The 26,614-nt window shown below is 42.5% G+C and overlaps 1 protein-coding gene and 1 pseudogene across 1 annotated transcript; both read left to right on the forward strand.

Moving 5' to 3' along the window:
• LOC120999694 overlaps nt 1-26,614 on the forward strand; it is a 158,858-nt pseudogene that overhangs the window by 87,527 nt on the left and 44,717 nt on the right.
• Nucleotides 766-12,883, forward strand: LOC120999719 (gastrula zinc finger protein XlCGF17.1-like). Its single transcript, XM_040430741.1, has 3 exons — nt 766-815; nt 899-1,022; nt 11,659-12,883. Exon 3 carries the CDS (start codon nt 11,692-11,694, stop codon nt 12,622-12,624), a length of 933 nt encoding a protein of 310 aa, XP_040286675.1. The 5' UTR covers nt 766-815; nt 899-1,022; nt 11,659-11,691; the 3' UTR covers nt 12,625-12,883.

The raw sequence follows: 26,614 nt of genomic DNA on the forward strand, positions 1-26,614 counted from the left end.
CTGGATCTTTTTGCACAATCCTGAGATCAAATGTTAGTCAAACTGGAAAACGTCAAATTTTCCAAGACTGGAGAAAGCGTGTTAGATCACATTTCTATGAACTTCCTATCAGTTATCCCATTAATAAAGATATTTATTATCAAAATAACGATGAGCTCTGGCTGCTGTATGTGGTACACTGCTGAAGTGTGTCCTGGTTAACACTTTATTCACTAAATAGCAGGGCGGCCGGCTGACTGATATGTTATTATCACCAATCTGTTATGTATGAAAGCGTTCAATAGCTAAGTCACCTCCATTGTACGCTATTGCTAGTTTCTATATAATTCTTAGTTTGGGAAACACTTTACTTGAGATGCTCTTCCAAATTTGATTTTGCTCTCAGTCCTCCTTGTCTCCTTCAGGTTTTTTAGGTACAGGACTCTTCTTGGACCTTTCCTTCAATGACCCACCAAGGATGGAGAAGGACAGAAACCACATGGCTGCAAGGATATTAGACCACACTCTAGAGATCATCTCTTTGATAACTGGAGAGGTGAGAGCTTCACATGACATCACTCTTATCTCTAGTAATAAACCAGGGAAATTTCTGGAAAGGTGAAGGATTCTTAGAATCTCTGTAGTGATCGGCGTCTCCCCATACACAGGATTACACAGTAGTGAAGAAATCGTCTGGTGAGTGTGTGACACCCCGTGTGTCAGGAGGACGGAGCAGGACCCAGAGCCCCATCACCGAGCCTCCACCTCATTCCCTGACACATGAGCAGAAGATCCTAGAACTTACCACCAGGATCACTGAGCTGCTGAGCGGAGAGGTGAGCGCTGCTGGGAATGCTGGCACATTATACAATAACGCCAAGGGAGGGGTCTGGTAATGACTGTGTCCTTGTGTTGTCAGGTTCCTATAAGGTGTCAGGATGTTGCTGTCTTTTTCTCCGTGGAAGAGTGGGAGTATTTAGAAGTACAAAAGGAACTGTACAAGAATGTCATGATGGAGAATCACCAGTCCCTCACATCACCAGGTAAGAGGAGACCTTCCTTGACTACAGGAGAGAACAGTTTTGAGAGTTAGTGTTACAAAAGCGGATGTAGATCCACTGTGCCAATCAACATATTTGGCTTTGGGATACTCCAAAGGGAGTTATCTAAGTGGACCCCCTGCTTTTCACCCTTTAATTCATATGGACTGTGAGGGAACCACCAGGCCGCCTCCTCTTGGAGTAGTTCCTGTTCAGTGGCTGCTCATCCAGAGGTATCAAGAGCACCAAAGGATCAAGCAGAAATGTAATCAGGAAACAAGTCGAGGTCAGGGCAGGCAGTGTTTGTGCAATCCAGTAAACAGTCCAAAGGTCAGGCAGCAAAGGGTCAAATCCTGTTTACAGGAAGAAATTGACACATTGCAAATGAACAGAAGAATGGTTGACCTTCATAGAAAACTAGTACCTAATGCTCAGGAACATTTCCAAATTGGAGGGTGCCTTAAAGAGCCAGGCTAGACAGATTAGGACGGACAGATGCTGGCTTTTAAAGAGCTGGAGGAAGCATGCACTCTATGGGCAGACAGAGGCACTAGTTTAAGAATATTAAAAATGTATCAGTAAATGTATTAAAGGAATAGGGATAATCAGGCAATTGTATGTTCTGCAAATGTATGCAAATTAAGTAAATACACCAACACCAAAATAGAAAACTTACAAACAATAAAGGTTAGACAAAAGACAAAACACAACTGTTAATTATATAATTGCAACCACACTTCATCTAGAGTCCTGACTACATCCAGAATGAAGGTATTTAAATCACCATTAAGCATCATATAACAGCGACACACATCAGGTGGGGCGTCCGGTTCAGTGAAAGTCTTCAGAGACTCGATTGGAAACAACAATTTTTCTAGGCAAGACGTCTTTTCCTAGGTGAACTCCAATGGCTTCCTGAAACAGTCCATCTTTTATACTGTTTTAAATAAAGAGCTTCACCCCTAATGGAATGTAGCTAGATTATGCAACCGATAATTGTCACTATGCATATCTTGGCTTTCCGATATTATTTTGGACCTTGGAGTGTCCAATTCTCCGATCTGCAATAAATCAGAACCCCAAGACAAACTATGCAGACAATGCTAACTCTCTTGTATACGCTCCTTTCCCAACAGATCATTACTCATTTACACATCATCAAATACATACTGTAGGACAATACCTTGTACACATGTTTTCTGTGTCCAGTCTATCAGATAAAATGAACAAAGCTTTCCACAAACATTTCCGCATCAGTTTTATCCGACCGAAATATACAAGATATCAAATAAACAGTTAAGACAAATAACAAGGACACCGTTTAACTATTCAAGTACAAACATTGCCAAACAGTCTTCAATGTTGAAACTATGTTAACTTGAGTAATCGGTTCCAAAGCCCCAAAATGTCATTCAAGATAAGATTTAATAAAAATAAGCAGATAACTAAGAAAGATAACACAAGTCCTTACATATAACAGTCAGGAATAGCTGCTAACTAGTAACTAATACAGCTATTTTACCAGAGAAGTGACTTTGATTGGTTGGATATGAGTCAGAGGCATTGTATGTTGAGTCTAGTTTAAACTTACTATGGGCCAGAAAAGACCATTGTATGTTGAAAATATTGTATCCTGAGGCCATTGTATCTTGAGGAAACACTGTACATGACAGTACCCACCTTTAACGAGGAGCCATTGGACCCTTAACCAATGATCCATGCTTATCTAGATGAGTTTTAGCAAATTTCTTAATTAATTTGTCAGCATGCATATCCCTGTCAGAAAGTCATGATCTCTCCTGTGGTCCATCACATTTCTAATGAACCAGGTATTGTTCTGTACTTTGTCGTACTCTTCTGGAATACAATACTTCCCGAGCAGAAAAATAAAGAGGCAGCAGGTTCAGGAGAGGTGGGGCCACAGAGCTTCTTCCTGGGCCATGCCAACTAAGCGTGGTGTCAGAGGAATCCACCACTCCTGGCTGTAGGTATCTGATCTTAGTTGAGATGATGTTGAAGACCGAGTCAACCATTTAAGGACAGCTGGGTTGATGGTCAAAACACGACCGCTGGATGACACTGGCAGCTCTGGCCTGTTGCTGCAACTGCTGCTACTTCTGCCATCTCCAGAAACATTTTTTTCACTGCCGGTTCCCTTGGAAGGCCCTGGCACCTGTCTGTCAGACGTGCTGTACAGTAACAGTAACTGTAAATGTAAAATAGCAGTAGTATTAGACAGCTTTTTCACTCCAATTAGAGAATTGAAGCCTAATGGAATTACTTATCTATAAAATAGATAAGATAAAAACTGTAAAAATAGAGTGCTACTTCACCCCATTACTGAAGCAAGGCCTAATGGAATTACTTATGTATAAAACAATCTGGACACCCCAATAACAGTAGTATTAGACCGCTATTTCACCGCAATTACAGAATCAAGGCCTTATGGGATTACTTATCTATAACACAAGGTGTAAAACTAACAGAAAAAATACAGTGCTTTTTCAACCCAATTACAGAATCAAGGCATTATAGAATTACTTATGTATAGGTTTTCCCTCCCAAGCTGTGACGCTCTCCGATGTGATTGGATTGCGGCACAGCCAGGGAGAAGGAGAAGCCCATTGAGAAACCCTGGCGTCTCCTCCTCCCTGTTCCGATGCTCAGTATTTACATACTGAGCGCGAGAACTTCAGGCGGGCGCAGTGGGGCGTAGGGGCGATGTTTAAAAAAAAAACTGGGTGGCAGCAAGTACAGGTATTTAGCTTCTATACAGTTGCAAGAAAAAGTATGTGAGCCCTTTGGAATTATATGGATTTCTGCACAAATTGGTCATAAAATGTGATCTGATATTCATCTAAGTCACAACAATAGACAATCACAGTCTGCTTAAACTAATAACACACAAAGAATTAAATGTTACCATGTTTTTATTGAACACACCATGTAAACATTCACAGTGCAGGTGGAAAAAGTATGTGAACCCCTAGACTAATGACATCTCCAAGAACTAATTGGAGTGAGGTGTCAGCCAACTGGGGTTCAATCAATGAGAGGAGATTGGAGGTGTTGGTTACAGCTGCCCTGCCCTATAAAAAAACACACCAGTTCTGGGTTTGCATTTCACAAGAAGCTTTGCCTGATATGAATGATGCCTCCCACAAAAGAGCTCTCAGAAGACCTACGATTAAGAATTGTTGACTTGCATAAAGCTGGAAAGGGTTATAAAAGTATCTCCAAAAGCCTTGCTGTTCATCAGTCCACGGTAAGATAAATTGTCTATAAATGGAGAAAGTTCAGCACTGCTGCAACTCTCCCTAGGAGTGGCCGTCCTGTAAAGATGACTGCAAGAGCACAGCGCAGACTGCTCAATGAGGTGAAGAAGAATCCTAGAGTGTCAGCTAAAGACTTACAAAAGTCTCTGGCATATGCTAACATCCCTGTTAACGAATCTACAATACGTAAAACACTAAACAAGAATGGATTTCATGGGAGGATACCACAGAGGAAGCCACCGCTGTCCAAAAAAAACCATTGCTGCACGTTTACAGTTTGCACAAGAGCACCAGGATGTTGCACAGCACTACTGGCAAAATATTCTGTGGACAGATGAAACCAAAGTTGAGTTTGGAAGAAACACACAACACTATGTGTGGAGAAAAAGAGGCACAGCACACCAACATCAAAACCTCATCCCAACTGTGAAGTATGTTGGTGGGGGCATCATGGTTTGGGGCTGCTTTGCTGCGTCAGAGCCTGGGCGGATTGCTATTATCGAAGGAAAAAGGAATTCCCAAGTTTATCAAGACGTTTTGCAGGAGAACTTAAGGTCAACTGTCCACCAGCTGAAGCTCAACAGAAGATGGGTGTTGCAACAGGACAACGACCCAAAGCATAGAAGTAAATCAACAACAGAATGGCTTAAACAGAAGAAAATACGCCTTCTGGAGTGGCCCAGTCAGAGTCCTGACCTCAACCCGATTGAGATGCTGTGGCATGACCTCAAGAAAGTGATTCACACCAGACATCCCAAGAATATTGCTGAACTGAAACAGTTCTGTAAAGAGGAATGGTCAAGAATTGCTCCTGACCGTTGTGCACGTCTGATCTGCAACTACAGGAAACTTTTGGTTGACGTTATTGCTGCCAAAGGAGGTTCAACCAGTTATTAAATCCAAGGGTTCACATACTTTTTCCACCTGCACTGTGAATGTTTACATGGTGTGTTCAATAAAAACATGGTAACATTTAATTCTTTGTGTGTTATTAGTTTAAGCAGACTGTGAATGTCTATTGGTGTGACTTAGATGAAGATCAGATCACATTTTATGACCAATTTGTGCAGAAATCCATATCATTCCAAAGGGTTCACATAATTTTTCTTGCAACTGTAAGTAAAACAGATTAATGTCCCTGCACTCTCCCTATGGTCTCCCTATAGTGTGTAAAAAGTCTCCCTATGATCTCCCTACACTGTCCCTGAACTCTTCCTAACTACAATTTTAAAATTAAGGCTTTATTATTAAACTTACAGCCAATGCATTACAATAGAGATGTATTGTAATGCATTGTAGAGGGGGATCAGACCCCCAAAGGTTGAAGTCCCATAGTGTGACAAAAAAGAAAGTAAAAAAATGCAAAAAAAAAAATTTTTACATAATGAAAAATTTGAAGTTCAAAAAGCTCTCTTTTCCCAAAATTAAATTATAAGTTTTTTTAAAAAAATATAAAAAAAAAGAAAAGTAGACATATTAGGTATCACCGCATCCGTATTGACCAGCTCTATAAAAATATCACATGATACGCTCTGTCAGGTGAACGCTGTACAAATAAAATAAATAAAAACAATAAATAAAATGTCATTTTTTTGTCACCTCACCTTACAAAATGCATAATATCGACTAACGAAAAAGTCATATATACCCCAAAATGGTACCAATGAATACGTCACCTCATCCTGCAAAAAATGAACCCCACATCCCTTAAAAAATAAAAACCAATGGCACCTGTAAACCAATCCATCAAAATCTGTGCTGCAAAAGCCATATGGAGCTCCTTTCTTTCTGAGTACTGCCATGTGCCCCCACAGCAGTTTACCACCACATATGGAGTGTTGCTGTATTCAGGAGAAAATGGGTTACAAATTATGGGGTGCTTTTTCTCCTGTTACCCCTTGTGAAAATGAAAAATTTGGGGCTAAAGCAACATTTTATTGGAAGAATTTAAACTTTTCATTTTCACAGCCAAGTGTTTGCAAATTCCGTAAAACACTTATGGGGTCAAAACACTTATGGGGTCAAAGTGCTCAATAACCCCTTAATATATTCTTTGAGTGGTGTACTTTCCAAAATTGGGTCACTTTTTGAGGGTTTTCACTGTAGGGGTACTTCAGGGTCTTTTCAAATACAAAATGGTGCCCGAAAACCATTCTAGCAAAAATCTGCCTCCAAAAACCATATTGCGCTCCTTTCCTTCTGACCACTGCCATGTGCCCCCGACAGCAGTTTACCACCACATATGGGGTATTTCTGTAAACTGCAGAATCAGAGTAATGTCTATTGAGGTTTATTTTGTTGTTAACTCTTGCTTTGTTGTAAGAAAAAATTGATTAACATAAAAAATCTACAAAAAATTCACCTCCAGTTTCCTTCAATTCTTGTGGAACACCTCAAGGGTTAACAAACTTTGTAACATCAGTTTTGAATATCTTGGGGTGTGTAGTTTATAAAATTGGGTCATTTTTTGGTGGTTTCCATTATGTAAACATCTCAAAATCACTTTAAAACTGAATTGGTGCTTAAAAATGGTTTTGGAAATTTTGTTGAAAATTTTAAAAATTGCTTCTCAAATTCTAAGCCTTGTAACGTCCTAAAAAAAATAGGACATTTTCAAAATAATGCCAAACATAGTAGACATATGGAAAATGAATTAATAAATGAAAATAAAACATATTGACTCAAATTTATCACTAACATGAAGTACAATGTGTCACGAGGAAAGAGTCTCCGAATGGCTTGGATAGGAAAAAGCTTTCCAAAGGTATTACCAAAAAAATGGACACGTCAGATTTGCAAAAATCGGCCTTGGTTTTAAGGTGAAAAGTGGATCGTTACTGAAGGGGTTAATATTGGCCTTGGTGTAGAGCAGAAGGGTTTGGGTTTCTAGACCACTAGGCTCACTTCACTGGGGTACTTGCAAAGGTGGTGATGTATGTCTGTATGCTCGGAGTGATATTAAAGTAGGTGTGATCTAAACTATTGTGGATGAAGTTTGTGAGGATGTTGAAACCTTGTGGATGGAATTACAGGGAGGCAAGAAAGTAATGAAAAAATAATTATTGGTGTGATCTATAGACGGTTGTGAGGAGACAGAAGATCAACCGTATGTGCAAATGGAGCAGGCGGCACAGTAGTCATAATGGGAGATTTTTTACTATTCAAACATAGATTGGGAACATGGTTCTGCCTCTGCTGCAAAACTGAGAAAATTCCTCAGCTTTTTGCAGGATAATTTTATGGGCCAGTTTGTAGAAGATCCTACTAGAAGCGATGCTCTTCTGGATCTAGTAATTTCTAACAATGCAGAGCTTGTGAGAAATGTCACTGTCCATGAAATCCTTGGTAACCGTGACTACAATATAATTATATAACAACTAAATTGGTCGGTAGGGCATAAACACTTAATTTTAAAAAGGCGAATTTCCCAGGGTTGAGTGCTGCACTTCAGGACATATACTGGGAGCAGCGACTGTCACATAATGACACTAATGTTAAATGGGAGTGCTTTAAATCTACTTTGGAGAAGTATATTGTTAAATATGTTCCTAGAGGTAGCAAGCACAAGAGAATAAAATTAAACCCCACATGGCTTACAATAGTGTCTTCAATAGGGCCTTAAAGAAATACAAATCTGAGGGGTCAGCTGTAGCCTTTAAAAAGTATAAAGAACTAAATAAATTATGTAAGGGACCAATAAAATCAGCGAAAATGCACAATGAAATACAGGTGGCCAAAGAAAGTAAGAACGACCCCAAAAAATTCTTTAACCCCTTAAGGACGCAGGGCGTACCGGTACGCCCTATTTCCTGAGTCCTTAAGGACTCAGGGCGTACCGGTACGTCCTAACTTTAAATCGTTATGCCGGCGCCGCAGGGGTTAATCGGAACAGGATGCCGGCTGAAATCATTCAGCCGGCATCCTGTCACAACGCCAGGGGGGGTCATGTGACCCCCCCGTATCGGCGATCGCCGCAAACCGCAGGTCAATTCAGACCTGCGGTTTGATGCACTTTTTGCAGTTTCTGATCCCTGCGGTCCCTGACCGCGGGGATCAGAAACTTTATAATGCCCAAAATATATATATTTCACCTCCCCCTGCACCCCTGAATGATTTTAGCCCGGTGGGAGGTGCAGGGGGAGGGTTGCGGGCGGTGCGGCAAGTGGGATCGCGATCCCCCGCCCGCCTCCCCTTGAATAATCGTTGGTGGTTAGTGGGTATACCAGGGTGCCAGCACATTGCTGACACCCTGGTATAAACGGCTGACATCTGTGCTGCGATGTCAGCTGTTTAACCCTTTCCATACCGCGGTCCATACGGACCGCTGTATGGAAAAAGTTAACAGTAAGAGGGAGCTCCCTCCCTCTCCCATCGGGGGGCTGCTGTGCCTTTGCAGCCCCCAGATGGAGAGAGCCCCCAGACAGCCCCCAGAGAGCCCCGTCCTTACCCTTCCCCGTCTGCGAAGTTCTGACCAGTACTGAGCAGACGGGGAAGGTTCCCATGGCAACAGGACGCCGTCTCAGGCATCCTGCTGTCCATGGTGCTGAACAGATCTGTGCTAAAGGTAGAGATCTGTTCAGACAAAGTGTAAGTAAAATACAGTACAAAACACTATGTGGTGTACTGTACTGTATTATACAGACATCAGACCCATTGGATCTTCAAGAACCAAGTGGGTCTGGGTAAAAAAAAAAGTGAAAAAAGTGAAAAAAAAAAGTAAAAATCAAAAAACACATTTATCACTGATTAAAAATGAAAAAAAATAAAATTCCCTACACATGTTTGGTATCGCCGCGTCCGTAACGACCTGATCTATAAAACGGTCATGTTACTTTCCCCGCACGGTGAACGCCATAAAAATAAAAAAATAAAAACTATTAGGAAATTGAAATTTTGCCCACCTTACTTCCCAAAAAAGGTAATAAAAGTGATCAAAAAAGTCGCATGTACACCAAAATAGTACCAATCAAACCGTCATCTCATCCCGCAAAAATCATATCCTACCCAAGATAATCGCCCAAAAACTGAAAAAACTATGGCTCTTAGACTATGGAAACACTAAAACATGATTTTTTTTGGTTTCAAAAATGAAATCATTGTGTAAAACTTAAATAAATAAAAAAAAGTATACATATTAGGTATCGCCGCGTCCGTATCGACTGGCTCTATAAAAATATCACATGACCTAACCCCTCAGATGACCACCGTAAAAAAATAAAAATAAAAACAGTGTAAAAAAAGCATCTTACGTCACAAAAAGTGTAATAGCAAGCGATCAAAAAGTCATATGCACCCCAAATCAGTGCCAATCAAACCGTCATCTCATCCCGCAAAAAATGAGACCCTACTTAAGATAATCGCCCAAAAACTGAAAAAACTATGGCTCTTAGACTATGGAGACACTAAAACATTTTTTTTGTTTTAAAAATGAAATCATTGTGTAAAACTTACATAAATAAAAGAAATTTTATACATATTAGGTATCGCCGCGTCCATGACAACCTGCTCTATAAAATTACCACATGATCTAACCTGTCAGATGAATGTTGTAAAAAAAATAAAAAAATCTATTTCTTGTTACCTTGCAGCGCAAAAAAGTGTAATATAGAGCAACCAAAAATCATATGTACCTTAAACTAGTACCAACAAAACTGCCACCCTATCCCGTAGTTTCTAAAATGGGGTCACTTTTTTGGAGTTTCTACTCTAGGGGTGCATCAGGGGGGCTTCAAATGGGACATGGTGTCAAAAAAAACAGTCCAGCAAAATCTGCCTTCCAAAAACCGTATGGCATTCCTTTCCTTCTGCGCCCTGCCGTGTGCCCGTACAGCTGTTTACGACCACATATGGGGTGTTTCTGTAAACTACAGAATCAGGGCCATAAATATTGAGTTTTGTTTGGCTGTTAACCCTTGCTTTGTAAATGGAAAAAAAATATTAAAATGGAAAATCTGCCAAAAAAGTGAAATTTTGAAATTGTATCTCTATTTTCCATTAAATCTTGTGCAACACCTAAAGGGTTAACAAAGTTTGTAAAATCAGTTTTGAATACCTTGAGGGGTGTAGTTTCTTATATGGGGTCACTTTTATGGAGTTTCTACTCTAGGGGTGCATCAGGGGGGCTTCAAATGGGACATGGTGTAAAAAAAAACAGTCCAGCAAAATCTGGCTTCCAAAAACCAAACGGCGCACCTTTCACTCTACGCCCCGCTGTGTGGCCGTACAGTAGTTTACGGCCACATATGGGGTGTTTTTGTAAACGGCAGAGTCATGGCAAAAAAGATACAGTCTTGTTTGGCTGTTAACCCTTGCTTTGCTAGTGGAAAAAATGGGTTAAAATGGAAAATTAGGCAAAAAAATGAAATTCTCAAATTTCATACCCATTTGCCAATAACTCTTGTGCAACACCTAAAGGGTTAACAAAGTTTGTAAAATCAGCTTTGAATACCTTGAGGGGTGTAGTTTATAGAATGGGGTCATTTTTGGGCGGTTTCTATTATGTAAGCCTCGCAAAGTGACTTCAGACCTGTAGTGGTCCCTAAAAATTGTTTTTTTGTAAATTTCTGAAAAATTTCAAGATTTGCTTCTAAACTTCTAAGCCTTGTAACATCCCCAAAAAATAAAATATCATTCCCAAAATGCTACAAACATGAAGTAGCCATATGGGGAATGTAAAGTCATCACAATTTTTGGGGGTATTACTATGTTTTACAGAAGTAGAGAAAATGAAACTTTGAAATTTGCTAATTTTTCAAAATTTTGGGTAAATATGGTATTTTTTATGCAAAAAATTCACTTTTTTGACCCAATTTTAGCAGTGTCATGAAGTACAATATGTGATGAAAAAACAATCTCAGAACGGCCTGGATAAGTCAAAGCGTTTTAAAGTTATCAGCACTTAAAGTGACACTGGTCAGATTTGCAAAAAATGGCCAAGTCCTTAAGGGGTTAAATACATAAATTAAAAAAGAAAACAAGGTCAGAATATGTAGGGTCCCTAAATGATGGTAACGGGGTGTTGGTCACTGGGGATCGAGAGAAGGCAGAGCTGGGGATCGAGAGGTGTAAGTAAGAAGAGAAAGAAAAAAGTAGTTGTCGTAATATGTAAAGCAAAATAGAGCATGACAGCGAAGACAAGAGATGTATAAAAAAAATTTGAAAAGAAAACTGAGTTGTTGCTCAAGACAACCAATCAAATCACTTCTTTAATTTTTCAAAGGCTGCTTGAAAAATTATAGTTGGATTTGGATTGTTTGCCACTCGCACCAATTTTTTTAATTTATCCTATTTACATTGTTTCCTGGCTTGCTATTGTCTCAATAAAGCTTGACTAATAAAAAATAATTTTGCTTTAGGAAAGTAAGAACGTTTTGTTTCATTTTCCAGGTGAATACGGGATGGTATTTTTGAATAAGCATCTTCACTTATCTCCCTTCCATGAAGCAAAAGATAACAGTACCACACAAGCTAATTCAACAACACCTAATGTACCCTCAGTTCTTCACAGTGGAGATCTATCCTCCAATACGAATGGAGACAAGAAACCTTCATCTAGTCAGTCACTGATTGGCAGAATGGGAACTAAACCGACACGTGGGAAACATTGTAAAAAGAAATCTAATCTTTCTTTGCGTAAGAGAAATCATGGAACATTTTTATGTTCAGAATGTGGGAAATGTTATGATCGGAAATCACATCTTGAGACCCATCTGAGAATTCACGTAGGGGAAAAGCCATTTTCATGTCTTAAATGTGGGAAATGTTTTAGTCAGAAATCAGATCTTTATAGACATCAGCGATCTCACACAGGGGAGAAGCCATTTTCATGTTCTGAATGTGGAAAATGTTTTAGTCAGAAAGCAGATCTTCGCAGACATCAGAAAGGTCACACAGGGGAGAAGCCCTATTCATGTTCAGAATGTGGGAAGTCTTTTATTCAGAAATCACATCTTGTTACACATCAGAGAACTCACACAGGAGAGAAGCCATTTATGTGTCCTAAATGTGGTAAATATTTTAGTGAGAAATCCGTGCTTGTAGACCATCTGAGAACTCACACAGGGGAGAAGCCATTTTCTTGTCCTGAATGTGGGAAGTGTTTTAGTCTAAAATCGTGTCTTGTTAGACATCAGAGAACTCACACAGGAGAGAAGCCATATTCATGTCCTCAATGTGGGAAGTGTTTTAGTCTGCAAACGTGTCTTGTTAAACATCTCAGAAGTCACACAAGGGAGAAGCCATTTTCATGTTCAGAATGTGGCGAATCGTTTGTTTATAAATCAAGACTTGCTAATCATCAGAGAACTCACACTGACGAGAAGCCACTATAGTTCAGAAGTACAGGGCTTAATGTAACTCACATATTCTTATTACAGATGGCAGGATCCAGAAGCAGTTATAGATGCAACCCAGCAGTGATCGCCAGTTCGCAGTGTTCACCAGCGAACACATGCGGGCTGCCATCTTTAGTAAGGTAGACTCACCCGTCCGGCGATGCACAGGTAAGCCCTTACCTGTGCCTGGGCCGGGATCCGTCTGAAATCAAACGCAGTCACAGGGAGCAGGCAGTTCCGAGAACAGCCGCTGGGGGCCTTCATCAGGCTGTTCTCGGAACTGCCTTCTACCGGTGACTGCGTTTGATTTCAGACCGGCTCCGGCACAAGCACAGGTAAGGGCTAACCTGTGCATCGCCGGACGGGTGAGTCTACCTTACTAAAGATGGCAGCCCACATGTGTTAGCTGGCTAACACTGCGAACTGGCCATCACTGCAACCCAGGTCTTGTTTTAAAGTTGACAATCACGTGAAGAGAAATCCAGCACTGCAGATGGGATCTAGGTAAAATCTCTTTATTCCATGTGATAGAGACTTCTATACCGATCTGTTTAATGTTCTAACATGTTTCAGACTTACTCATAGCATAGTTTGCTACTTGCTTCAAGGAAAGCGGCAGTTGAGGAGTTTGACTGGGGCGGCACAACTGTCAACCCATTACACAGGTGTCCTAAGGTGAGCTGAGGGAGGACTGAAACCTCCTGTTGAGAACTATCCATTGAGTAAGGACTGTTGGGTCTGAAACTTGCAAGCGACTTCTGTACCGATATGTTGGATGTTTTATAGTGTGGAATACAGAGATTTTATCTGGATCCCTTTGCAGTGCTGGATTCTCTTCACATTTAATAATTTCCTCCAAAGCCTTCCATGTACTTTGGCAGTATTCATGAAAAAAGCAGTGAGCTGGACTGTGTTGTTTATTTAAAGCTGACAATCTAATCTTTAAAATAGGACAATGGTCCAAATACTTTAGAAACCGGTCCCAGTAAAAGCTGCATATACCTGCAGCTCTCACTCACAAGATGATTTCTAAGGGCTATATCTCCTGATGTGAAGCAAGTAGCAATCCTGATCTTGTTTTAATCATAGATTGTCATTTTTAAAAGAAGACCTGGATTACATCTCTAGCTGCTACACAGACCAAGATATCTCATGATAAAGCAGTCCTCCCACCTTTTCAGCCACCTGTGATGTTGGGAAGCATGGATGAGGAGATGGGTAAAGTGGGGGACCTGTCAACCAGCTTCAGAAGGAGAGACATAGATTATTTTTCCCTGTGCAGTTGGACATGGGCCCAGTAAGAGAGTAAGGCTACTTTCACACTAACGTTTTGGCTTTCCGTTTGTGAGATCCGTTCAGGGCTCTCAAAAGCGGTCCAAAATGGATCAGTTTTGCCCTAATGCATTCTGAATGAAAAAGGATTTGCTCAGAATGCATCAGTTTGCCTTCGTTCAGTCACCATTCCGCTCTAGAGGCGGACACCAAAACGCCGCCTACAGTGTTTTGCTGTCCGCCTGATGAAGCGGAGCCAATCTAGCACAATATAAAACGAATCCATCCTCCATTGACTAATACAACCAGATCTGTTCATGACGGATGCAGGCTGTTGTATTATTGTAACGGAAGCGTTTTTGCAGATTCATGACGGATCCACAAAAAACGCTAGTGTGAAAGTAGCCTAACATGGATTTCTGTACATGATATCAAGAATGAGTGCTTGCTCATCTAATCATCTCTCTGCTCCTAATTAGGCTGTTTGACTCCATGAACCAGAAGTTTACCAGCATCTGGATCACAGCACATAACACACTACAAACACAACATTTAACAGTTAACATCAGAAATGAATCCATCCTTTTAGCGGAAAGGATGGATTCGGCACATAACTGAGCTGAACGGAGCCTACGGACCCCATATAGACTATAATGGGGTCCATTAGGTTTCCACTCAGAAGATGATTTTGGAGCGGAGACAAAAGTCCTGCGCGCACAACTTTAGTCTCCACTCTAAAATCATCTTCTGAGCGGAAACCTAACGGACCCCATTATAGTCTATATGGGGTCCGTAGGCTACGTTCGGCTCAGTTATGTGCTGAATTCGTCATTTCCGTTCTCCTGGTCCTATAACGGAGCAGGAGAACGGAAAGGCTGAACTCCCCCATTAATATCAACTTTTACGCAATTTGTATGAAAATTATATATTGACAGAAATTTGCTTTAAGGTGTCTGTGTGTATTATTGTCTGAGTGGTACTTTGACAGTGTGCTACTTTCAGAAAATATGTATGTGGGGTTAGTATGATTTTTTAAATTTTATTTACTATTTAGGTTTTCTTTGTAAAAAAAAAAAAAAAGTGAATTATCCTGCCTCCAAGGGATTGCGAAATGTCCAAACACCTCTGGCAGTGAAAGCATTAAAAGCACTTTGGACAATATTGAACTTAGGTCTAAACTAAAGGAAATGCGGCCAGTGGAGATGCTGTATGTGGTCCTAAAGTAAACTGAACATATGCTTTTAGCCCTCCCAATCTGTTGCTGCTAAAGGTTAGTCATTGTGGCCATAACAGGTGACAATCACATCAGCTGCAGTCATAACCACTTCTACTGGAAGTGATTTATCAGTGGCTACTTGAAATGTAGATATGATCCACAGAGCTGAAGATAACCTTAGTATTAGAATATAAATTTTTCAGTAGATGGTCATAAAATGCTTTGTCACTGTCTGACAAAACTGAAATAACCCTACCTACTTGGACAATCCACCCTAAACGGCGGCCCCCAACTGGTCAACGGTCCTTAATCTGGATAAGGGCACTTTGACATGGCCAGGAGTTATAATGTCTTCACTATCTGACTCTGTCAGTTAAGGAGCGGCAATTGAAGAGAGCTGAGCCTCTAGGACAGGGGTGTCAAACTCATGACCCTTCAGCTCTTGCAAAACTACAACTCCCAGCATGCCCTAATAGCTGTAGGCTTTCTGAGAACGATGGAACTTGTGGTTTTGGCTATGAGTTTCACATACGTGCTCTAGGAGTAACAGTAGTGCCCCCATTGCTCCTAGAGTCTTTCAGCAATGCAGGCCCATATGAACATGGGACCAGCACAGATGCCTTCAGCTGCCAAGTGCACATGGAACAGGTCAGCCAGTGTCATAGGTAGAAATCTACTGACAGAAGCCCTTTAACACTGAATCATGGAGCTCAACCAGGAGGTGAAAATGAAACTGGCTAGGGATGAACAATTTACCTTCAGGCCTGTTCTCAGGGGCCAGATCAGAGGTGATAGTAAAAATTACGATACCTTCAGGCAGAATAGGTTCTGGTTTTGGATTCTGGGGAATAACTGTCACAGATACTTCTAGATAAGCGGAAATCGCATCTTGTGACCCATCTAAGAATCCACTTAGTCGAAAAGCCATTTTTATAAGCGGTTGTCAAAAATGGCACTTTCTTTTTGGAAGTCTGCAATATCTGAACAGGCATGTAGTGCCCTGATATACTCCCCAACTGGGATACGATGTATGTTTCCCCTAGCAGCTGTATTAATAACAAGCCGCAACACTGACGAGCCGGCAAAGGTTTGTACATCAACATCTGTAAATATATCAAACAGTAGTTTCTACCGCTAATAACTATCGCCATTATTTGGTTCCTTTATTAATTGTAATACTCACCATGTTATTTATGTCATTGAATGCTCAGATTGTAAGGTCCAATATATTGGGTGTACTACCCGTAATCTTAAGACCCGCATTGCGGAACATTTGAATAGCATAAAAAATCCTGCTACCAGACACCTGTCAAGCGCAGGCGTACACTTCGTGAACAGTCACCAAAGCAATACCCACACTCTTCAGGTGAAAGTAATTGAAAGGGTTAACCAACCCAGGAGGAAGGGAGAGGCATATTGGATGTTTACAATGGACAGCAGGTTCCTCTTGTGGAATGAACTTAAAAACTGATCTATTTTATATTAAAGGGGTTATCCAACACTAACAAATGCTCCCCCATATGCCGGGCCCCTCACACTAATTCTACTTACCTGGCTCCCCACCAAAAAACACATTGGCTCCTAATGAATTGGTTGCTGTGAGTAACGGATACAAATCATCACCCCAACATAAGAACACACAGCTGAATATATAGTACAAAATAGATAATTTTATTGTTCAAATATACAACAATGTTTAAAATATTATATTAGCAGCTAAGATACACAGAAGAAAAGAAGACGTAGGACTCACCCATTCTATGTCATTTATCAATATGTGCAACACCTAGATAACCCAAAATTCTAATATTCAAATTCCTTACGTCACCTGAGTCAATTGAGGAGAGAGACATCATACAGATCCCAAACAGTAAAGTACTTTCTCCTTCCTAGAGTCAGTGTGAGTCTAAGGAAGCATGCCCATACCCCGTGCAAGGTGCATACAAATAGACAATACATCCAAGAGTGCTACATTTATATATGCCGACCAGTGTAGTCCTGACCCCAATGCGCGTTTCGCTGTCGCTTCCTCAGGGGATAAAGGTGCAATGTGCTCCCTGGTCTTATAAACCTTAATGATTAGGAAAAGAACGGACACATGTGAAATGCTTTGGGGATGTATTAAAGAGTGTGTTACACGTGGAAATGGCGTGAGTTCCACAGTGGAACGCGTGTTGTCATTTCCTGTTCTCAACAGGGTACCACCCACTCATTGATGTGGAGATTAGTCCACGTCCAAATTTGGAAAATATATATGAGAACAATATAAAAGTATATGAGAGGAGGGAAGGGAGAAGGCGCTAGACAGCAGTGATGGCCAGTTCGCATTGTTCGCCCGCGAACATATGCGGGCTGCCATCTTTTTTCACAAGTCCGGCGAGGCACAGGTAAGCCCTTACCTGTGCCTGTGCCGCGAGCCGGTCTAAAAACAAATGCGGTCACCGGGAGCAGGCAGTTCCGAGAACAGCCCGATGAAGCCCCCCGGTGGCTGTTCTCGGAACTGCCTGCTCCCGCTGACCGCACTTGTTTTCAGTCCGGCTCGCGCACAGGCACAGGTAAGGGCTTACCTGTGCCTCGCCAGACTTGTGAAAAAAGATGGCAGCCCGCATATGTTCGCGGGCGAACAATGCGAACTGGCCATCACTGCTAGCCAGTATACTTTTAATTAGAAGCCGCAACACAGAGGAGCATAGACTCGGCCGGATATCCAGCATGCGTTCCACCATGGAACACAAGTGCCGATCCACCCCCTCTGCGGCCGTAACCCGCTCACTACTGGAGCGCCGTATACACCGCTATTAACCACCAACGAGGGCCATGTATAGAATTGAACATGAATAGCTAAAAATAAATTTAAGAATGAAAAAAACAAAAGAGAGATGATAATAACATGCAAATAAATATTGGTGCACTATTCATGATTTATATATCTAATTAGTGATCAAAAAGACTTTTGTATAGTGAATAACTCCTTTTTTGGTTATCACTATATACCCCATGATTTTATAATTACAAATTTATATAACTCCTATATGAACCTATGTGTAACATTCAAACAGAAGTATGAAAAATCTAAAGTACTAAAATTAAAAAAAAAATTAAAAAAATTGAATAATAAGAGATGTAGAGCTCGTTGTCATAGTGAGACATATGTTCTAATCAAAGTATAAGTGACACATAATTACCTAAATGAACACAATGGATGTATGTTGCTTAATTACCCCTGTGGGTGTCAAATCAATTAATGAAACAAAGATAGTGACAATTAAAATACAAAAACACAACCTAAAGACAATGACGTGAAGTGCAAAGTGCCACACAACGTGAAAGTGCCAAGTGATCAAATCACACCGTGCAAATCACTAATAAATGCTTAAAATATATTAATTCATGAATTATGAACACACAATAATAATAAATAGTGGAAACAATTATTAGATCACATAAAACTGTGAAACAAAGATGTACCTTTATATATATATATATACACTGCTCAGAAAAATAAAGGGAACACAAAAATAACACATCCTAGATCTGAATTAATTAAATATTCTTCTGAAATACTTTGTTCTTTACATAGTTGAATGTGCTGACAACAAAATCACCCAAAAATTTAAAAATGGAAATCAAATTTTTCAACCCATGGAGGTCTGGATTTGGAGTCACACTCAAAATTAAAGTGGAAAAACACACTACAGGCTGATCCAACTTTGATGTAATGTCCTTAAAACAAGTCAAAATGAGGCTCAGTAGTGTGTGTGGCCTCCACGTGCCTGTATGACCTCCCTACAACGCCTGTGCATGCTCCTGATGAGGTGGCCGACGGTCTCCTGAGGGATCTCCTCCCAGACCTGGACTAAAGCATCTGCCAACTCCTGGACAGTCTGTGGTGGATAGAGCGAGACATGATGTCCCAGATGTGCTCAATTGGATTCAGGTCTGGGGAACGGGCGGGCCAGTCCATAGCATCAATGCCTTCATCTGGCAGGAACTGCTGACACACTCCAGCCACATGAGGTCTAGCATTGTCTTGCATTAGGAGGAACCCAGGGCCAACCGCACCAGCATATGGTCTCACAAGGGGTCTGAGGATCTCATCTCGGTACCTAATGGCAGTCAGGCTACCTCTGGCGAGCACATGGAGGACTGTGCGGCCCTCCAAAGAAATGCCACCCCACACCATTACTGACCCAATGTCACGAGGGTGTCAAGAACCACGCCTGACTCCGTTATACCCAGGGTCAGGAAGTCGCAGCGGTTGGCTGCAAGCTCTAGGTAAGATAGGGCTGTTTCCTTATGGTAGCTTTCTGGGTTTGCTTTGCAAAACCTTTTGGCTCACTCAGGGATCCGTAGCTCCTTCTCCTCAGCTGTTCCTTGTCCAGCACTCCCAAACCTCCTTATATTCCCCTCTCACACTTCTCTGGTTGCCAGATATAGAGCTTCCTGCCTGGACATCTATTCTGACCCTCTGGAGCTGTGTTGCTGTGTTCTCTGGTAGTTGGTCCAGAACGCTACCCTCCGGATCCCTGTTGGACCTTTGTGGTCTATTGTGGTCGCCCACCTGGGTGTATGTGTTTGTCTGTTTTGTCTGTCCTCTCCCTGGTGTTTCCCTCTTAGTGACAGCGGTGCGGACTAGCGATCCCACCAGGCCCGTTCACTATCTAGGGCTCATTTTAGGGAAAGCCAGGGTTTAGGCACGTGATCGCCGCACGGGTGAGGAACCCGTCTAGGGACGTCAGGGCAGTCAGGTGCCAGCCGCAAGGTGAGTTAGGGGTCACCACCTTTCCCTCTCCCTTGAGAAGGGTTTTCCCTTTTCCCTCCCTGTGCGTGACGCCGGTCATTACACCCAATGCCAAACCGGTCATGCTGGAGGATGTTGCAGGCAGCAGAACGTTCTCCACGGCGTCTCCAGACTCTGTCACTTCTGTCACATGTGCTCAGTGTGAACCTGCTTTCATCTGTGAAGAGCACAGGGCGCCAGTGGCGAATTTGCCAATCTTGGTGTTTTCTGGCAAATGCCAAACGTCCTGCACGGTGTTGGGCTGTAAGCACAACCCCCACCTGTGGACGTCGGGCCCTCATATCACCCTCATGGAGACTGTTTCTGACCGTTTGAGCAGACACATGCACATTTGTGGCCTGCTGGAGGTCATTTTGCAGGGCTCTGGCAGTGCTCTTCCTGTTCCTCCTTGCACAAAGGCGGAGGTAGCATGTCACTCAGTGTTGCTTCCTAAGTGGACAGTTTGATTTCACAGAAGTGTGATTGACTTGGAGTTACATTGTGTTGTTTAAGTGTTCCCTTTATTTTTTTGAGCAGTGTATATATATACACTCACCTAAAGAATTATTAGGAACACCATACTAATACGGTGTTGGACCCCCTTTTGCCTTCAGAACTGCCTTAAGTCTACGTGGCATTGATTCAACAAGGTGCTGATAGCATTCTTTAGAAATGTTGGCCCATATTGATAGGATAGCATCTTGCAGTTGATGGAGATTTGAGGGATGCACATCCAGGGCACGAAGCTCCCGTTCCACCACATCCCAAAGATGCTCTATTGGGTTGAGATTTGGTGACTGTAGGGGCCATTTTAGTACAGTGAACTCATTGTCATGTTCGAGAAACCAATTTGAAATGATTTGAGCTTTGTGACATGGTGCATTATCCTGCTGGAAGTAGCCATCAGAGGATGGATACATGTTCTCATTCTGTTTACGCCAAATTCGGACTCTACCATTTGAATGTCTCAACAGAAATCGAGACTCATCAGACCAGGCAACATTTTTCCAGTCTTCAACAGTCCAATTTTGGTAAGCTCGTGCAAATTGTAGCCTCTTTTTCCTATTTGTAGTGGAGATGAGTGGTACCCGGTGGGGTCTTCTGCTGTTGTAGCCCATCCGCCTCAAGGTTGTGCGTGTTGTGGCTTCACAAATGCTTTGCTGCAGACCTCGGTTGTAACGAGGGGTTATTTCAGTCAACGTTGCTCTTCTATCAGCTTGAATCAGTCGGCCCATTCTCCTCTGACCTGTAGCATCCACAAGGCATTTTTGCCCACAGGACTGCTGCATACTGGATGTTTTTTCCTTTTCACACCATTCTTTGTAAACCCTAGAAATGGTTGTGCGTGAAAATCCCAGTAACTGATCAGATTGTGAAATACTCAGACCGGCCCGTCTGGCACCAACAACCATGCCACGCTCAAAATTGCTTAAATCACCTTTCTTTCCCATTCTGACATTCAGTTTGGAGTTCAGGAGATTGTCTTGACCAGGACCACAACCCTAAATGCATTTAAGCAACTGCCATGTGATTGGTTGACTAGATAATTACATTAATGAGAAATAGAACAGGTGTTCCTAATAATTCTTTAGGCGAGTGTATATATATTGTGGCAATGTGAACATTGAGGTGGTGTTTCCCCAGGTTCTAGTCCGGGACTTAGGGCATGCTCATGTCCAGGGATCCTATTTAATCCTGCTACTGGATCTTGGGTTTGTCTCACTCTGGAGAGTGTGCAGACAGAGGCCTGGTGGGGCTCTGTCAGTGTGGTCTCAGCTAGGCAAGGCTGAGGGGCCACGAGGCTAGGAAATAGCCTGGACTTTGGGGGACTTGCACACAGAAGGCTGGAGTGGCTCTGTGTGGTCTGAGCCGGGAGGGCTGAGAGACCACTATCCCACAAGAGACACTGGTGTGGGAGCAGCCTGGAGGCTGCTGGAAGTTGGGCTGGGAAAGCCGCATCTCATCACGGGTGTGAACTGTGGTACGCTTTAGGTGAGTCAGGGAAACCTATGTGTTTAGATAGGGCCCAGACGGGCAAGGTATTTTATTTTGGCTTTGTGTGTTTTTCTTTATGCCGTGTGCCACAATAAAGCACAGTTTGGCCCCTAAATCCTGGTGTCTGTGAAGAAGTGTATGATTGCAACCACCGGAAAAGAGCTAATCCCCCCACAATATATATATATATATATAAAACACCAATTCATGTTTAATCCCTTAATGGATATACTATTAATACTGAACGTCCATAGTTCATGTCCATAACTAGTTGGTACTCAAAGACGTGGCTACTTCTTGCAGACCTTTTTCCCTTCATTCTGCATGATTATGTTTCTTGACACTACTGTATTCGATATTAATTAATTTCTCCATAAAGTCAGTGGAACATCCTGTGTCACATGGTAATTCATGTTCACATGCAAAATTTGGAAAATCCCTTGCAGACACATGTGAATTACACCTAAAAAGAATAGGATGAACAAAGAAAAGTAAGTAAGACAGAACGTAAAAACAATTCATAAAACAACTAGAGCACATATTAAAATCAATATCAATCATAGAGATACATAAATTGAATAACAACACAAACGTTTAACCTAGAAAAGGTTAGGACCATGTGGGGTAACTGTGTTAAGTTCAAAAATCCATCTGGCCTCTCTTTGTGCCAGTAGCCTTTTCCAATTGCCTCTCCTGTTACCGACTAAAACCCTGTCTATCCCCCTTATCTTCAGGAGAGAGCTGTCACAGTCATGGTGAATTTTGAAATGGCGGAGGATGGTCTTCAATCTTGCTACATCCTCCTCCTCTCTCGCCCCGCTAATTCCCAGGACATGTTCTCTAGTACATTTCTTCAATTCATGTGATGTCATACCTACATATAATAAATTGCAAGGGCAGCTGGCTACACAAATGACACCAATCGTGTTACATGGTATAGCATGTGTGATATGGTAGGACCAGTGGCCCGAGCTGTTCATAAAAGTTGTAGTCCTCATGATGTTTGGACAGGCAACTCACTTACCACAGGGTCCCACCCCCGTCGTGCAGCAGAGTTGAGGATAGATTGGAGGGGTGCGAGAGTGCTAGATGGAAGACCACAGAGGAGAATGTTGCAGTAATCTAGGTGGGAGATGATGAGGGCATGTACAATCAGTTTCGCAGACTCAAAGTTGAGGAAAGAGCAGATGCGGGAGAATTTTGAGTTGGAGGCGGCAGGTGGTGGAAAGGGCTTGGATATGCAGTCGGAAGGAAAGGGCAAAATCCAAGGTCACTCCAAGGCAGCAGACTTGGTTGACCGGGGAGAGTGTACATCCATTGATTGTGATAGATAGGTCTGTTGGGGGGGGGTTGAGCAGGATGGGGGAAAGATGATGAATTCTGTTTTATCCATGTTAAGTTTTAGAAAGCGAGAGGAGAAGAAGGATGATATGGAATATAGGCATATTATGGGATTCTGGATAGTAAGGTGGTGATATCTGGGCCAGAGAGGTAGATTTGTGTGTCGTCAGCATAAACGTGCTACTGAAAGCGATGGGACTCTATGAGCTGTCCCAGGCCAAAAGTGTAGATAGAGAAGAGCATGGGTCCTAGGACAGATACTTGCGGGACACCAACAGAGAGGGAATGAGACGAGGAGGTGGTGTGAGAGTGGGAGACGCTAAACGTCCAGTCTGTGTGGTATGATGTGATCCAGGAGAGGGCCAGGTCAGTGATGCCAAGAGATGAGAGAGTTTGTAACAGAAAGGAGTGGTCGACAGTGTCAAAGGCAGAGGACAGGTCAAGGAGAAGGAGGACAGAGTAATCTTTTCTGGTTTTGGCTATTAGTAGGTCATTGATGACTTTGGTAAGGGCAGTCTCAGTCGAGTGGTGGGGTTGGAAGCCAGATTGTAGGTGGTCAAAGAGGGAGCAGGAGGAGAGGTGAGAGGACAGTTCAGAATGGACATGTTGTTCAAGTAGCTTTGAGGGAAATGGAAGAAGTGTTATTTGGCGATAACTGGACAAAGCAGATGGGTCAAGTGAAGGCTTTTTGAGAATGGGTGTAATGGTAGCATGTTTAAAAGCAGAGGGGAAGACACCAGAGGTTAGTAATAGGTTGAAGAGATGAGTTAAGGCTCGGATAAACTCTGTGGTGAGGTTAGGGATGAGGTGGGATTGGATTGGGTCAAGTGCACAGGTGGTGAGATGTGATCCAGAGAGTAGAGTGGAGAGTTTTTCTTCTGTAATGGTGGAAAAGTGGGTTTTGGGAGAAAAGGACCGAGCAGTTGTGTAGAGGGTCTGTGAGGACTGCACCGAAGCTTTCTCTAATGTTGACAATCTTTTGTTTGAAGTATGTGGCAACGTCCTCAGCTGAGATGAGGGTGGGGGCGCTGGGGGACGGAGAAGGGAGTTAAAAAGTTGTTTAGGGCTGTGGGACAAGGAAGTTATGAGAGATAAGAAGTCGCCTGTTTTGCATCAGCGAGTGAGGATTTGAAAATGAGGAGGGATTGCTTGTAAGCTGTGAAGTGATCCCTAGAATGAAATTTCTTCCATTGCTGCTCAGCAGCCCTGGAAACTTGTCTGAGATTTTTGGTAAGGTTGGTGTGCCAGGGTTGTCTGTTGATTTTTAGAGGAACCAAAGGAGCATTGGTCAGAGGAATGGTTTAAGGGGTTGCAGAAATTTGTAGAAAGAGATTTGTAGTAGGAGGTAGAGGTGATAGTGGGGATTTGCTGAGGGTGGGCCTGGATTTGGAGAGATATCACCAGCAATAAGGAAAAGCAGAGAAAGTGTTAGTAGGTGAGAATAAGAGAGGGCATGAGGTATCTGTGTGTGTTTGGGAAGGAAGTGTTTTACGTTACCAAACAGGTTTGTGCAAGCGGTCAGATGAGAAGGTAAGATGGAGGAAGAGATGAATAGTTCCTTGCTGGGTGAATGGATGTGAGGGTATTTCAGGAGGTTCTGGAAAAGTGGGAAGAGTAAGATGAAAGATAGAAACATTGTTTGCATTAACTATTTCTGTAATTACCTGTGGTCCCCTTTTGGTCCAATTCTGGTATAATTCAGTATGTGCACCTAGAGAGTTGCACTTGAAAGATGTTGCATGTTGAAAAGACCCAAGGATTTATACCACTCAGTGTTCAATGAGGTGTGAACAAGAGGGGAGGGGGCTAAATTTGGCCTAATCAAGGGAGGACCAGATACAGGGGTGAAATAGTTAATGTAAGCCCATAAAAGGGGTCATGGGACCCGGTCTGTGTGATATCTGGACCTTAGGACCCAGCTGTCCCTTTGGGAGATGGTGTGGCATACTAATTAGGGTCACTCTCAATTGGGGGTCTATTATCTTGATTCACCCATGGGGCTACCAGTAGTTCCATTGGGGAAAGATCTCGCTGTAGCTGGACCCAAAGTTTTCCAGATGACCTATTGATGACCAGTTTAACATCCGCGTGAGAATTGCCAATGTGTGATACCGTTTGAAATCTGGCAATCCTACTCCCCCTCTGACTCTAGGTTTAGTCAATGTCTTAAAACTTATCCTGGATTTACCGGAGCGAATTATGGCTCTATGAAAGGGCCCGAAAGAATTTCTGGGGCAGACATATGGGTATTGTTTGGAAGAGATACAGAAATCTCGGTACTATATCCATCTTTATAATGCTAATCCTGCCAAACCATGACAAAGACTTCAAGGAGCATTTCTGCAAGTCCTCCAAAGTTTTATTCTGTAAAGATAAGTAGTTGAGCGGGTATAGAAGATGTAGATGAGTAGGCCCCAGATAGGTTATGCTCGTGGTCTGCCACTTAAAGGGGAAGTTACTCTGTATCTGTTGTACTATCGTGGTTGGGAGCGAAACATTCAGCATTTCACTTTGGTTGAGGTTAATTTTAAAATTGCTGAGATGTCCAAACTTCTGAAACTCCCGGAGTACAGATGGGATTGTGATCTGGGGGTTTGAGACATACATGAGAAGGTCATCGGCATAGAGAGCCAATTTATGCTGATGACCCCCTATATTTATTCCGATGATGTCTAAATTTTTCCTAAGTGCGTTAGTATAACGGTCACGTACACACACAGACAGAGGGAGGGAAGTGACCACTGCGCTCCACCATCACCCCTGGCCCTGCCTACTTGCCTCGCAAGTCCTAATGACAGGGGACAACTGGACGGCAGTCCCTAACTTGGAGTAAGTGCAGGGCGGACAGACCAGACAAACAACAGAACGTGAACGGACCGAGTCAAAACCAGGAGAGCAATGAAGTACAAATGGAGTAAGCAGAGAATAGTCAGGAGAAGCCAGGGTCATAAATACCAGGAAAGTCGTAAAGTACCACAGGAGTCCGCAGAGAATCGCCAGGTAGAAGCCGGGGTCGGAATACCAGGAGAGCAGCGCACTACACAGGGAGCAGGCAGAGGATCGTCAGGAAAAACAGCAGCAGGTACGTATGCCAGGTAATTCGAATTGCCAAAGAACCTACATAACAGGCAACCTGTGGCCAGCAGGTTGCCTGTTAAATACTGATTATCAGGCGTCATGTGACGTGGCCAGCGCCACATGACCCGCCCCTCTGCCGGAGGAACCGAGGACGCCAGCCGCGCTGAGGAGACGTGCGCGGCCGGGTCTGTCCCGCCCCCTATCACCTAGGAGACAGTTAGCTAAGTGTTCCATAACTATAACATATAGCAGGGGTGAGAGAGGACATCCCTGGCGAGTTCCATTTCTGATAGCAAAGGAAGAAT

Source organism: Bufo bufo, chromosome 4 (genome assembly GCF_905171765.1).
Source record: "Bufo bufo chromosome 4, aBufBuf1.1, whole genome shotgun sequence".
NCBI lineage: Eukaryota > Metazoa > Chordata > Amphibia > Anura > Bufonidae > Bufo > Bufo bufo.

Bases quoted from the DNA above. Each gene is read 5' to 3' on its own strand.
- LOC120999719 (XM_040430741.1), top strand. From the start codon at position 11,692: ATGGTATTTTTGAATAAGCATCTTCACTTATCTCCCTTCCATGAAGCA.